Source organism: Theropithecus gelada, chromosome 9 (genome assembly GCF_003255815.1).
Source record: "Theropithecus gelada isolate Dixy chromosome 9, Tgel_1.0, whole genome shotgun sequence".
Lineage (NCBI taxonomy): Eukaryota > Metazoa > Chordata > Mammalia > Primates > Cercopithecidae > Theropithecus > Theropithecus gelada.
Genome location: NC_037677.1, coordinates 92,650,830 through 92,664,358, shown reverse-complemented (window position 1 = coordinate 92,664,358; position 13,529 = coordinate 92,650,830). Strand labels below are relative to the sequence as shown.

Below are 13,529 nucleotides of genomic sequence, written 5' to 3'. Positions count from 1 at the left end.
CTTGAGGTTTCTGCACAGCTGCATGACCAGGGCCTCAGAAATCAGCCCTGAGAGCTCCTCCTGAACCTGGGGAATCTTCAGGACCTTGGAAACCCTAGTGTGTGGAGGCCAGAGCCTACCAGACCTCCTGAGCCTGGGAGGCTAATCATGTTCCCTTTGGAGCACTTGATCCACCACAGGCTCCTGAAATGCTCCAGCCATTTTCCCCCCACATGCTGGATTTATGTCCTCTTTCCGGTTCTGGAAACAAATGGCTCCCCCAAACCGTCTAAGCCAAGAGTGTGTTGATCTTGGTGATGCTGACCTTCAGAGAGCAGAGGACAGAAAGGACCAGCAACTGTCCCTGCAGGAGGTCAGTAGAAGAGTCACCATAGCCCCTTCCCTAGTTAGAGTACAGAAGGACAAAGCTTGAATTACACAAAGAATGGAGACCTGGGTCTCCTCCAGGGATTCAGGTCACGCCGGTGTGGAGCCTGCTGCCTTCAGTTCAGACCCAGCAATCCCAATTCAGTCTTTCCCTGAGGAAGAAACATCGCCCTTAAGGAACTGCTGGCCCACTGGGCAGAGTGCATTGCTCCAAGCAGCTGGCATTGCTGTGGGAAAGGAAGATTCAAAATCTGTTGAGTATTGACTCTGTTCTGGGCATTAAGCTAAGCTCTTCACAGACATACCTCATTTAATCTTCTCATTAGCACCGTTATATAGAAATTACGATCTCTGTTTTGCAGATGAGGAAAACGTGTCTCAGGGACATTAAGTACCCTGTCCAAGGTGACTGCAGCCACTAAGAGGAAAACCCATCCCCGACTCCCATTTTGCCGCTCCTTGCTTTGACCCATGCTCAAGTGTTTACGTATTTGGGGGATACTTTTTCTTATTCTGAAGGCACTAGAGTTCCTGACATTAACATAAGAACTTGCTTCCCAGTTCCTGCACTTTCACAGTTGAACAGCCTTCTGTATCTTTGAAGTCTGAGGTCTGGCTGGGGATGGAGGTCAGAGGGAGACCAGTCGTGGTGCCCGAGAGTCTGCTGGGATCAGTGCAGATGCCTCATTGGTTATCCCACAAGGCCTTGAGGAGTCAGAACTGAACAGAGCCCCTCTCTTGCACTCTTGGGCTCTGATTGCCACTCTTGGGCTCTGATGGGGTGGCATCCCTGGGAGGTCCACCTGTGACTCTTCCTCTGGCTCTGCTATCATGCAGGGAGGAGATCAGAGCAAATATGGGGTGGAGGGGCGGCAAACTCACTTACGTGGAAAAAATTAAAATCCAGAGCAAAGAAGGCGCTTGGACAGGGATTCTTGGGTAAATGCCGACACAGAAGTATGGGGCATGCATAACGATCCTTTGTCCACTAAAGAAGTGAGATTTAACATTGCTTTTGTCATGGCCCTGGTGCTCCCAGTGGAGCCAGCATTTACCTGGTTTTCTGTCTCCCTGTTCACATTCCCCTGGAGGTGCTGGTCTTACACTGACATGGGAGAGCTATATCCAACATCAGTCCTGCCACAGGGAACTAAGAATAGAGGGATGACACTTGGGCTCAAAGGTATTTTAAAGCTTAGAAAGTCCTGAAAGATTGCCCAATTCAAGCTTCTCATTTTAGGAATAGCTGGAGACCAGAGAGGCAAAGTGACTCCTGAGGTCATGTAGTGAGGTGATGGCTGAGCCAGGACTATAGCCCCCATTGCTGTACCCCCACCCCTCTGTTAATGGTCCTGTGAAGGAATGAATAGACATACAGATGAAGGGAGTTTCTATAATGATAAGTATTTCTTTTTTCTTTTTTTGAGATGGGGCCTCGCCCTGTCACCCAGGCTGGGGTGCAGGGGTGCAGTCATGGCTCACTGCAGCCTCAACTCCTGGGCTCAAATGATTCTCCTGCCTCAGCCTCCTGAGCAGCTGGGACCACAGGCATGTGCCACCATGCCTGGCTAATTTTCTAAAATATTTTTTGTAGAGACAGTGTCTCACTATGTTGTCCAGGGTGTTCTCAAATTCCTGGGCTCAAACGATCCTCCTGCCCTGGCCTCCCAAAGTGATGGGATTACAGGTGTGAGCTCACCATGACAAGCCTAAGATGTTAAGTATTTAGACTCAGAACACCTCTCCCAGCCAGTCTGAATCTGGGTCTCGTCCTCAGTTCCTCACATTAAATCATGTCCCTTTCTCCTCTTAGGGCAGCACTGGTGGGGCTGGCCACCCACCGCCTCCCCTGCAGCCTCTGTAGTTCTGCTTTCTGTTCCTTTTTGGTGTCTGTACCCACCACCACAACCGGCCCACCCTCCCTCTTTCCTTCCTTCTGTGTCCCGCTGCGGTCTTCCCGCTGGCTCCCTGCGTGCCACCACCTGCTCTGTCAGGGGAGCAATGGGCAGGGTCTGGCGGCCAGGTAGCCTCCAGAGCAGGATCAGGACTGCAGCTGAGGCAGAATGTCAGACATGCTGTGAAGCCCCCAGCATCTGCCCCAGGGGCTGTGGTGTTCCCATTGACTCAGAACTGAGAGGCTGGATTCACACTCCCTTTGCCCCAGCCACCACCACGGAGTTCTGTACTGTCCTTCCGGTCATCCCCTCCCATTCCCAAGATCCCCTGGTCTGGATCAGCTTTCATCTCTCTATGCCTGAGTTCCTAAATACCATCCTCATCAGCTCCCCATCTCAGCTTGTCACTGGAGCCTGCAGTGTCCACTATGGCTGGAGCCCCCATTGGCTGGCAGCACATCAGGTTTGTGTGAGCGCTCAGCAGAATCTCCTGTCCCTCTCCAGCCCAGCGCATTCATTCTGCACATATCTGCCTCTAAGCCCTGCTTCTGGGGCTGACACATAAGCTCCTCTCTCAGATGATGGAGGAGGACATACTCCTTTATCCTTACTCTCTCCTCCAAATCCTGCTCATCCTTCAAGGCCCCATTTGGCCCCACCTCGGGCACATGGCCTCATGCAAGTTTCTGGCTGTCACTGGGCACACTTTTCTCTGAACTTTCCCCGCTCCTGGTAATGATTCCAGGTGTGGAGACATTTCTCAGAAAACTACATGGCCCTGAGTTGTCCTCAGTCTCATGCAGTCATTCTTCTGGTCCTTAAATCTTTATTTGTATTACGCAGCGTGGCTTGGTGAGAAGACCCTGGACTTTGAGATCCTTTAGGCCTGGGTTGGAATCCTGGCTTTGCTCCCTAAGCACTGTGTGAACTTGGAACAGTTTTGTAACTTGAGTGAGCCTCCAATTTCTGACCTGGGGATAAGAATACCAATCCTTTAGATTGTTCTGAGAACTGCAGAGACTGTAAGTGCATTGAAATAGCTAATATTCATTGAGCCCTTTACTCTATGTCAGATACTCTTCTAAGCACGATGAATAATGTCCATTTAAGCAAAGGGGAAGCTGAGGCCCAGAGGTGAAGCAATTCAGCTAAGAACTCACTCCTAGAAGATGGCAGAATAAGGATTCTAAGTTAGGCAGTCGGACCGCAGAGCCTAAGCCCAAATGGGGGCTGCTGTGGCCATTCTCACATCTCCTCATGCCTGGTGCTGTACCCACAGGCCGGGGAGAGCTACATGAATCTTAAAACCTGGGTCAGGCCAAAGGAGGAGTCATTGTGTGGCATGGGATTATGACATGGTAAATGGAGTATAAGCCCCAAACCAGGTAAACCACACCAGAGGAAGGGCTTTCGCTGACAAGAGGGCCCTCTCAGGATCTCAGCTTCCTGGCAGAGACCATGGAATCACACACACAAAATCAAACCACCTGGCCCATGTGAAGCTCGAACTTCTCCTCCTTCAAATTTTACTCACTACAATAGAGGCTTTCTTGGATCCATTTCTTTGTGGTAGCCATAGTGTGTGATTGACATGGGAGTGAATTAGAATCGGTGGTGTTTTGAGTGTCAATTGAGGCATTCTTTGCAATGCTCAAGATGACGGTAACATTACTAAAGCATTACTGTGTGCCAGGCTTTGCTAAGAGCTTCACATGTATTCTGTTATTTGATTCTCACAAAAATAGGATGCAGGCACTGTTCTTATCCTTGCTTTACAGGTGAGGAAATGAGGCTTTAAACAATGTTAAATTATTGGTCCAAGACCAAGCAGCTTGTAAAGGGCAGAGCCAGGATTTGAACCTAGAAAGCCTGGCTCTAAAACCGCCACCTGTGCACTTTGGGAAGCTCCCCGAGATACTGGAAAACTGACTACTGTTTTGGACCTAATACCCTGGACTCCCATGCTTTTTAGTCTTGGCAATTGCCTGCAAGGCTGTAACTTTATGAATACGATGCTGTGAGTTGCACTTGGGACCGGAAGTAGATAGGTCTCTCTAAGGATCGATGCGGCACCAACAAACAACCTCCATCCCATACCATATGATGCTTTTCTCTCTTTTCTGTCTCCATGTGCCGAGATGTCTGGATTGGGTCATTCTCGTTTCGCCAAGGTTTTATCTAAGTGCTCAGCAGAGGGCTAGGTGGCTCACATGAGATTTCAGCTGCAGAAGCCAACACAGCCTGGCTTCCAACCCAGCTCCCAGACTCACCAGCCATGTAGCCTCAGGCAGGTTTTACAACCTCTTTCAAAACCAAGTCTCCCCACTGTAAAATAAAGATAAAAATAACACCTACCACATAGTGCTGTTGTAAGAATATACTTTTAGAACACTTAGCCTGGCACCCAGCACATAGGAAGTGTTCAGTAAATGGAATCTATTGTTGCTGTCCTAATGCTCCTTTATTTAAGTCATGTATTAGTTCACACTTTTATTAATACACTAATTACAAATGCAAAATTCTGCCCAGATGCAAAGTTAAATTAGATAGGCCTTACTTTCCAGTACAGCGAGACATGAACAACTTAATCACAGCACAGGACAGAACGAAATACGTGTGACATCACGGTGCCACCAGGTTCCAAGAGGGCCCAGAAAAAGAAGCAATTGATTACGACAAGAGACTGGGGTAGACTTTGTGGAGGAGGAGTGATAGGGATTTCCATGGAAGAAGGAAGATGGGCTGGAGGAATGGCACGAGCAGAGCAGAGATTCAGCAAAGTGCACGACGGGAGGAGGAGGCTGTCTGGTGTTACTGTCAGTGAGCGTGGGAGCCTGCCACAAGAAGTCGGTGGTGGGACAGAAGGCGGAGGCATTGAAATGTGTTGACGCAGAACCTGGACTTGATTCCATAGGGAGTCATTGATGACTCTTAAGGAAAGGAACAGTGTAATCCAACCTTTATTTTAATAAAACAACTACAAACAGTAGGATGGATGGATTGGAGAATAAAGACAATGGAGACAGGGACACTAGTTAGATGGCTAATGCAGCTACTTGCACCAGGGACTGATCATAAAGTAGACCCCCACTCACTGAGAAAGGGTGGATCAAATGCAGTTATCCAGGCAGGGAAGTGGGTTTCATAAAGGCATTTTATAAAGGTTTCTATTTAAATGGTTGTTACAAAAACTCTTGCCATCTTAAGTGTTGATCTTCAGTGATCCCCAGACTTAAGGTGTTAGAAACATATTGACCAGAGGTGGTGGCCTATGCCTGTAATCCCAGCACTTTTGGAGGCAGAGGCAGGCGAGTCATTTGAACCCACGAGTTCAAGACTAGCCTGGGCAACATGGCAAAACCCCATCTCTACAAAAAATACAGAAGTTAGCTGGGCATGGTGGCACGTGCCAGCTATTCAGGAAGCTGAGGAAGCAGGATTGCTTGCACCAAGGAGATTGAGGCTGCAGTGAGCCATGATCATGCCACTGCACTCCCACCTGGGCCACAGAGTGAGACTATCTCAAAAAAAAAAAAAAAGAAGAAGTAAAAATAAACGTACTGCCCCATTGTGCCAGGTAATCATATTGGGAAGAGGATTTATTCACCCAGTCTTCTAGAGTTTCTTGCCCAACCCCAATGATTGCAGTACACTCTAATTCGGCATTAGTCAACCCAAAGAATAATGTGTTAAGAATTCTTTTCTGTTCACATCAAAGTGTGACCCATGTGTGGCTTGTACAGTAAGGCTCCTTCTATCATGTTTTTCCCAAAAGAGGGTGCTGCTGCTGCTGCCATTGCTTAAAATGTGGCCACTCCGATCCCACAGTCTCCTTCCTGACCCCATTTCCCCTCTGCAATTCCTTTGCTGGTGCCTCTGGAGAACCCAAATGTTTGACTCTCTGGAGGCTGGTGGTCTGCTGTGGCAGGGGTAGAAATAGCAAAAACATAAAAATAAAACTAGAAAAGGTTCTGTTGAGGTTCTGGGGAATTTAGGAGCATCCCCTGGGTCCTCTGTGGCAGTGGCTGCTCAGCGGGGCAGGAGGGAGCTGGGACCCTCTGTGGTGCTGTCATGGAGCCACTTGCCACATGGCCTGTGTCTGGTTCATTCCTACACAGCAGAGTGAATCCCGTTTAACCTCGAAGGTCAGTTTATGTGATAGGCTAGATGCTAAGTTTCTCATACTCTAAATGTGTTTTGGAGGGAAAGGGGTCAAATATTCGCCTGGGCTGTCAAAATTCAGACTTATTTTATTCTACAAGCTGATAAACTACTTAAGGACCACAACCTGTCATATCCATTTCTATATGCCTGTGCAGAGCCCAGGACGGCACCTCCTGCCCCTGGAGCGAGGTAGCACTATGTAGGGGCTCAGCGCATGCCCGTGGAAGGCAACCTGTGGGGTTCAACTCCTGGTTCTGCCATTTATTATACTATCTGACCTTGGGCACGTGACTTATCTGCTCTAGGCCTCAGTTTCCTCACAAAGTTTAGGTGATTTTTTTTTTTCTTTTGAGACAGGGTCTTACTCTGTCACCCCAGCTAGAGTGCAATGGCACAATCACAGTTCACTGCAGCCTCGACCCCCTGGCCTCAAGCAATCCTCCCGTCTCAGTCTGCCAAGTAGCTGGAACTACAGATGTGGACCACCACACCCAGCTAATCATTTTATTTTTTTGTAGAGATGGGGCCTTGCCACGTTGCCCAGACTGGTCTTGAACTCCTGGGCTTAAGCGACCCCCCTGCCTTGGCCTCTCAAAGTGCTGGGACTACAGTGCTGGGATTACAGGCATAAGTCCAATGCCCAGCCCCTCACAGGGTCTTTGAGAGGGTTAAAAGAGGACAGAGCTCTGATAACATTGCCTGGCACATAGTAAACCATTGGATAATTTTTTTTTTTTTTTTTTGAGACGGAGTCTCGCTCTGTCGCCCAGGCTGGAGTGCAGTGGCCGGATCTCAGCTCACTGCAAGCTCCGCCTCCCGGGTTTACGCCATTCTCCTGCCTCAGCCTCCCGAGTAGCTGGGACTACAGGCGCCCGCCACCTCGCCCGGCTAGTTTTTTGTAGTTTTAGTAGAGACGGGGTTTCACTGTGTTCGCCAGGATGGTCTCGATCTCCTGACTTCGTGATCCACCCGTCTCGGCCTCCCAAAGTGCTGGGATTACAGGCTTGAGCCACCGCGCCCGGCCTAATTTTTTTTTTTTTTAACAAGAAAAGTCAAAGTTAGAGCCAGAGAGGATCATAGAAATGCTCCCCTCATTGTATGGATCTGGAAACAGGCTCAGAGATGTTAGAGGTCTTGCCCACACTCCAACACATTTGAAACAGAACCTGGATAAGAACTTAGGTCTGTCTGATTCCCTGTCCAGTGCTCTTCCTACGACGCCATCCTCTGAAGTCCTTAGAAGCCATGTAGTATAAATTGTAAGTCTCTACTGGGGGACCCAGAAATGTCCCTTAATAAAGCCCGCACATGGATCAGATGCACACTGCTCTGCCCAGTGGGACATCTCTCTATGCTTGGAGAATTAACATTTTTTAAAAAGTCAAAAGTAAGTGAACATATGATTGTAGTAACGAACCCAAGGTCAAGTATATGGCACCAGAAAGCCCAAAGGGAAGGGAAGGCAGGTGTAAAGTATGTGTGGATGGGCTGGGGCTGGTCAGCTGAGGCTCACGCTTGTGCCTTCTGCTTCTCCCCTGCTGTTGCAGAGAGCCCCGCTGACGAAGAGGAGCAGTGGTCCGATGACTTTGTAAGTATTTGCTCCTGGAACCAGGAGGGCATCAAGGTCCCATGGGAGGCCTTTTGAAGGTCTTATTTCTGAATTACATGCTGGTGGTCAGCCGCACGTCCCAAGAGGGCAGACTTGGGAAGGTCACCAACAGGCGAGGCATACTGCATACCAGCTGACTTGACTGGCACTCACTGTGTGCCTGGCTAAGAGTTTTCCACACATAACCCCATTTAAACCTCACCACAGCCCTTTGAGGCTTATGCCCACCTTCAGTGCTGGTGTTCAGAGTACTCACTAGCACAGCCAAAACAGGTGTAAAAATGTTTAAATGTTTCCATATCAGTTGGTAAATGCCTTTGCCCTAAACTCCCCAGTGCCCCATCACTGCCTGACCCCCGGCCAGGAGCCCTAAATGAACCAGCAACTAAAGAATAAGTGTCTGGCACATGAGGGAGCCTCCAGGACCAAGACAGAGAAAGTTTCAGTCACTTGCAGTTCCACAATTCAAACCCAGGCCCTCAGATCTCAGGACCAGGCTCTTTGCCACCAAGGTGCTTGCTGTGATCAAGAGAACATTAGCAGAGCTCGGGAGCCCACAGAGAGAGAGAGAGAGGGACCTAGTCATGATGACACTGGGGATGTTGTATTGGAATTACCTTTTTGAGGTAGCTCTGAAATCTGCAAGCCCCTGTACTCGCTTCTCTCTTGGGCTGAGTGTTATAGGGACAAGACATCCTAAAAACTTTTCTTCACAATAATTATTCCTCACTTATATCAAATTCATCCAGAATGTTAGCCTGCTCCAACCTGTGAGTTTTAGATCTGGAAGGGTCCCAAGAAGCCTTCCGTACAACCACATATCCATTTCACAGATAAGAAAACTGAGGCCAGGAGAATGAAACTCACCCGGTTCAGTGGAATGAGAACCCAGGACTCAGACCTCCAGTCCTGTGCCCAGCTGTGCACACTATCTGGAGTTTATACAGAGTCTCAGGAGACAGGAGTTCGTCCTCCAACTGCAGAAAAAGAAAAGAAAAGTGAGGGTAAGGGAGGGTTGACTTTTCTGCCCATCTCTTGGTCATGGAGCTCCTCCTGGGGCCCAGCCGCGGCAGCTCCCTGAGACGCACTGCCGCTGCGCCCCCTGCTGGCTGCACACACACACAGGGCCACATGTAAAGCAAAGAAATTGGTTGGTCCACATTCAGAGGTAAGAGAAGAAAACTGAGCAAGCTGGCTGGTTGAAAAAGAGCACACAATGGGGACTTAGAAAGCACAAAATAAAATCAGCCTGGAGAGGAGGCAATGACTTTCCCCAAAATCAAACGACCAAAATGAAGATACCAGCCATACTAAGGACTGAGTAAGCATTCACTCACAGCTCTTTTGATGTCAGTAGATGGATCCCCCCTGCATGCAGAATGAAATCCGGGCTTGTTAATAAAGCCTCCAGGCTTTCTTGATTAAAAAAAAAAATCCTGTTATAAGTTCTCATTCATTTGTAGGAGCTAAAAATTAAAACACTTGAACTCATAAAGACGGACAGTAGAATGACGTTTACCGGAGGCTGAGAAGGGTGGTCGAAGGGGCAGCAGGTTGGGGAGGGAAATGGGGACGGTTAATGGGTGCAAAAATATAGTTAGGATGAATAAGACCTGGTGTTTGACAACAGGGTGACTACAGTCAACAATAACTTATTGTACATTTAAAAATAACTAAAAGAATATAACTGGAATGCTTATAACACACAAAAAAGATGAATGCTTGAGAGATGGATACCCCATTTACCCAGATGTGATTACTACACATGGTATGCCTGTTTCAAAATATCTCATATACCCCATATATATATATATATATATATATATATATATATACCTACTATGTACCCCTACAATTCTTTTTTTAAAAGATCAACAGGAAAAAAAAATCCTGCTATATAAAATTGCTCATGAAAGGCTACAGGCCAAAAAGCAAGTGGAAAGTCATGTACAGATCATGCAATGTGATAGGCAGAGTGTGGGGGCGGTGGACTTAGAGGCCAGAGGACCTCTTATGTCCTGAGTCAAATATTTCCTCCACATTAATGTATGTACAAATGGTATATACATAAAACACCTCTGAAAAACATGCACAAGAAGCCTAGTAACTCTTTTTGCCTCTGTGGTGAGAAGAAGAGAGGCTGAAAAGGAGATTGCACCTTATATCCTTCTGAGCCATTTGGACTTTAGACCATGAGAATGTATTTTCAATGTGGACTTAAATAAAATGTGGATTTGAAAAAAACAGGCTGGGTGCGGTGGTTCATGCCTGTAATGTCAGCACTTTGGGAGGCCAAGGTGGGCGGATCACCTGAGGTCAGGAGTTTGAGACCAGCCTGGCCAACATGGTGAAACCCATCTTTACTAAAAATACAAAAATTAGCCGGGCTTGGTGGTGCAATTTGTAATCCCAGCTACTTGAGAGTGAGACAGGAGAATAGCTTGAACCCAGGAAGTGGAGGTTGCAGTGAACTGAGATTGTGCCACTGCACTCTAGCCTGGGTGACAAAGCACAACTCAGTTTCACAAAAAAAAAAAATAGCCAGGCATGGTGGTGCATGCTTGTAATCCCAGCTACTTGGGAGACTGAGGCAGGAGAATTGCTGGAACCCAGGAGGCAGAGGTTGCAGTGAGCTGAGATTGCGCCACTGCACTCCAGCCTGGGCAACAGAGCGAGACTCCATCTCAAAAAAAGAAAAAAACAAAAATAAAGAGAGTGAACTCTGAGTCCATTTGAAGCCTTGACCCTGCAGCTTACCAACTCTGCTTGGAATTTTTTAAAAATCTCATCTGAAAGATATCTAGCTGGTCCTGTGTGTCTCCTCACCCTCTTCGTGTTAAAACTACTTTCTCTTCAGTGATCAGCATTCATAATAGATAAAACCCATTGGTTATTCTGTTTTATTGGGTCCTTTTTCTATCTTTTAAAAACATATTTTATTATCTCCTATTGTTATTCTTTGTGGATCTACAGAGTGTCAGCTCCTGTTAGCGTTAAGTAGTTCCTGTGTCCCCCCAGGACAGTGCAGTGGTGGGGAGGATAAACTTTGGAGGCAGAAAGGCCTGCTTCAAACCCCAGCTTTGCCTCTTACTAACTGCCTATCCTTGTGAAGTCAATCTCTCCAAGCCTTGTCTCCTGTCACTGCTCCGGCCTCCCAAGGCAGGAATGGTCCTGATGGCCAGGCAGCACAGACAGGGACGCGGAGCACAGTGTCTGCATCTGCGCTTGCAGGACAGCGACTATGAAAATCCAGACGAGCACTCCGACTCAGAGATGTACGTGATGCCCGCCGAGGAGAATGCTGATGACAGCTACGAGCCGCCTCCGGTAGAGCAGGAGACCAGGCCGGTTCACCCAGCCCTGCCCTTCGCCAGGGGCGAGTACGTAGGTGAGGTCCCCCGCAGACCTGGGCACTCTGCCTTCCAGGCCCATGGGGAGGTGGGATGGCCAAGATTGCAAGGTGGGGACAAACCCGGCTGCTGCCTGAGGGCCTCTGCCTGCCTCCCACTCCCACCACCTCCAAGCAGGGGATCTGGGCTCCCAGGTAAAGGATCCCAAGCTGTAGGGTTTTCCCATTCCAGGGGAAGGGACATCTTTCTTAGATCTGAACTTTGAAAGCAGGCATGAATAAATAAATAAACAAACCCAGCATACCCCGATGGTTCCACCCCTGCCCAACACTCCCAGGGAAAGCAACCCTGAGATGAGTCCCCACTTTTAGGGCTTCGTGTGCTAAAGGTTCTGGGATTTCTCTTAAGAAGTCTGTACAGAACAATGAGCTTCGAGGATCCCAGTGTCTGCCTCACCTTCCTCCCATGTCTAGTCCAGACTGTGGGGTTTTACCAGTGGGTACAGGTGCTCAGGAGCCCCAAACCTGGAATGAGCCTCATGGGTTAAACGGACACAGCTTGGGTCTGGCCGAGTTTTTTTTTTTTTTTTTTTTTGAGACAGAGTCTCACTCTGTCACCTAGGTTGGAGTGCAGTGGCACGAACTCGTCTCACTGCAACCTCTGCCTCCTGGGTTCAACCTCCTGCCTCAGCCTCCCGAGTAGCTGGGACCACAGGCACCCACCACAACACCCGGCTAACTTTTGTATTTTTAGTAGAGACAGGATTTCCTCACGTTGGCCAGGCTGGTCTCGAACTCCTGACCTCAAGTGATCCAACTGCCTCAGCCTCCCAAAGTGCTGGGATTACAGGCGTGAGCCACTGCACCTGGCCCCAAGTATGTATTTTAACGCCCATCTTTGTTCTAGTCTGGGCAGATGACTAAGTTCCCCAAAGGTTCAGAGAGCAAGTATGTCCATGATGGTCATGGCGATGCCAGCATTTGTGTGGACTGGCTCTACATTTAACATCTCACTGCCATTAACCCCTTCCTTACAGTATACCAGGCACTGCTCCTTGCTTCACTGAATGAAAGTAAAGTGAAGGCCAGCTGGGCTTACTGGGTTGCCACAGTTGATCTGTTGAGCACCTGCCATGCACCAGAACTGTGCTAAGCACTGAGCATTTAGCTGCACGCAAGAGGCACATACTCTCAGAGATCTTCTAATTTACAGTTTAGTGCTTTCCCCCGGGGGTCTACCTAACCCCCTTGATAATCCCGTGAAAGAGGTCAGAGGAGTGAACTGACTGGGCCAAGATTCTCTAAGTGATGGAGCTGGGATGCAAGACAGGGCTCCCAGCTTCCAAAGCCCAGCTCTTCACAACTCTGCTCTATGCACCACCCAGCATACTTGGTGAATGACCTTTTTCAATCATCACAACAACCCTGGGGAGGAAAGGGCTACTGCAATTCAGGGTGGTTAAGTGGCTCATTCAAGAACACGCTCTTGGCTGAGTGCGGTGGCTCACACCTGTAATCCCAGCACTTTGGGAAGCCAAAGTGGGTGGATCACCTGACATCAGGAGTTCAAAACCAGCCTGGCCAACATGGCGAAACCCCATCTCTATTAAAAATACAAAAAAATTAGCCGGGCATGGTGGTGCATACCAGTAATCCCAGTTACTAGGGAGGCTGAGGCAGTAGAATCGCTTGAACCCAGGAGGCGGAGGTTGTGGTGAGCCAAGATGGCGCCACCGCACTCCAGCCTGGGCAACAAGAGTGAAACTGTCTCAAAAAAATAAAAAATCACACTCTTCAAAGCCTGTCTCCTGTGTTTTGCTACTTCTGATGGGCTTAAATATTACATTAAATATTTTTTGACTCAGAAATCTGAGTAAACTCCAGGAGCTGCAAATAAAACTGACAAGAGTTAAGGCACAGAAGGACGGATGCCCTCGTGGCTGAGTACAGCCACACCACCAGAAAGAGGCTTCTGAGGAGGCAGCAGAGGTGAAGTTAACCACATACCTTCAACAAAGAGTGAGGGCCGAGGGCAGGGGCAGGCACCAGAAGGTGAGCATAGAGGCAGGGGCCTAACAGGCAAGGACAGCCGCACCAGGCGAGCTGGGGCTGTCACAGGAGGAAGCAGCAAGCCAGTGATGCAATC

General features: G+C 48.5%; 1 protein-coding gene across 5 annotated transcripts in view; it reads left to right on the top strand.

Moving 5' to 3' along the window:
* The window catches only part of BLNK (B cell linker), an 80,425-nt gene that overhangs the window by 33,219 nt on the left and 33,677 nt on the right, over positions 1 to 13,529 (top strand). For 4 of the 5 annotated variants that reach the window (XM_025396897.1, XM_025396899.1, XM_025396898.1 and 1 more), the window contains exons 4-5: positions 7,973 to 8,013; positions 11,266 to 11,422. In XM_025396897.1, the coding sequence (XP_025252682.1) occupies positions 7,973 to 8,013; positions 11,266 to 11,422 (198 nt within the window). The remainder of the gene's footprint in view (positions 1 to 7,972; positions 8,014 to 11,265; positions 11,423 to 13,529) is intronic. The other variant, XM_025396900.1, reaches the window with a different exon arrangement.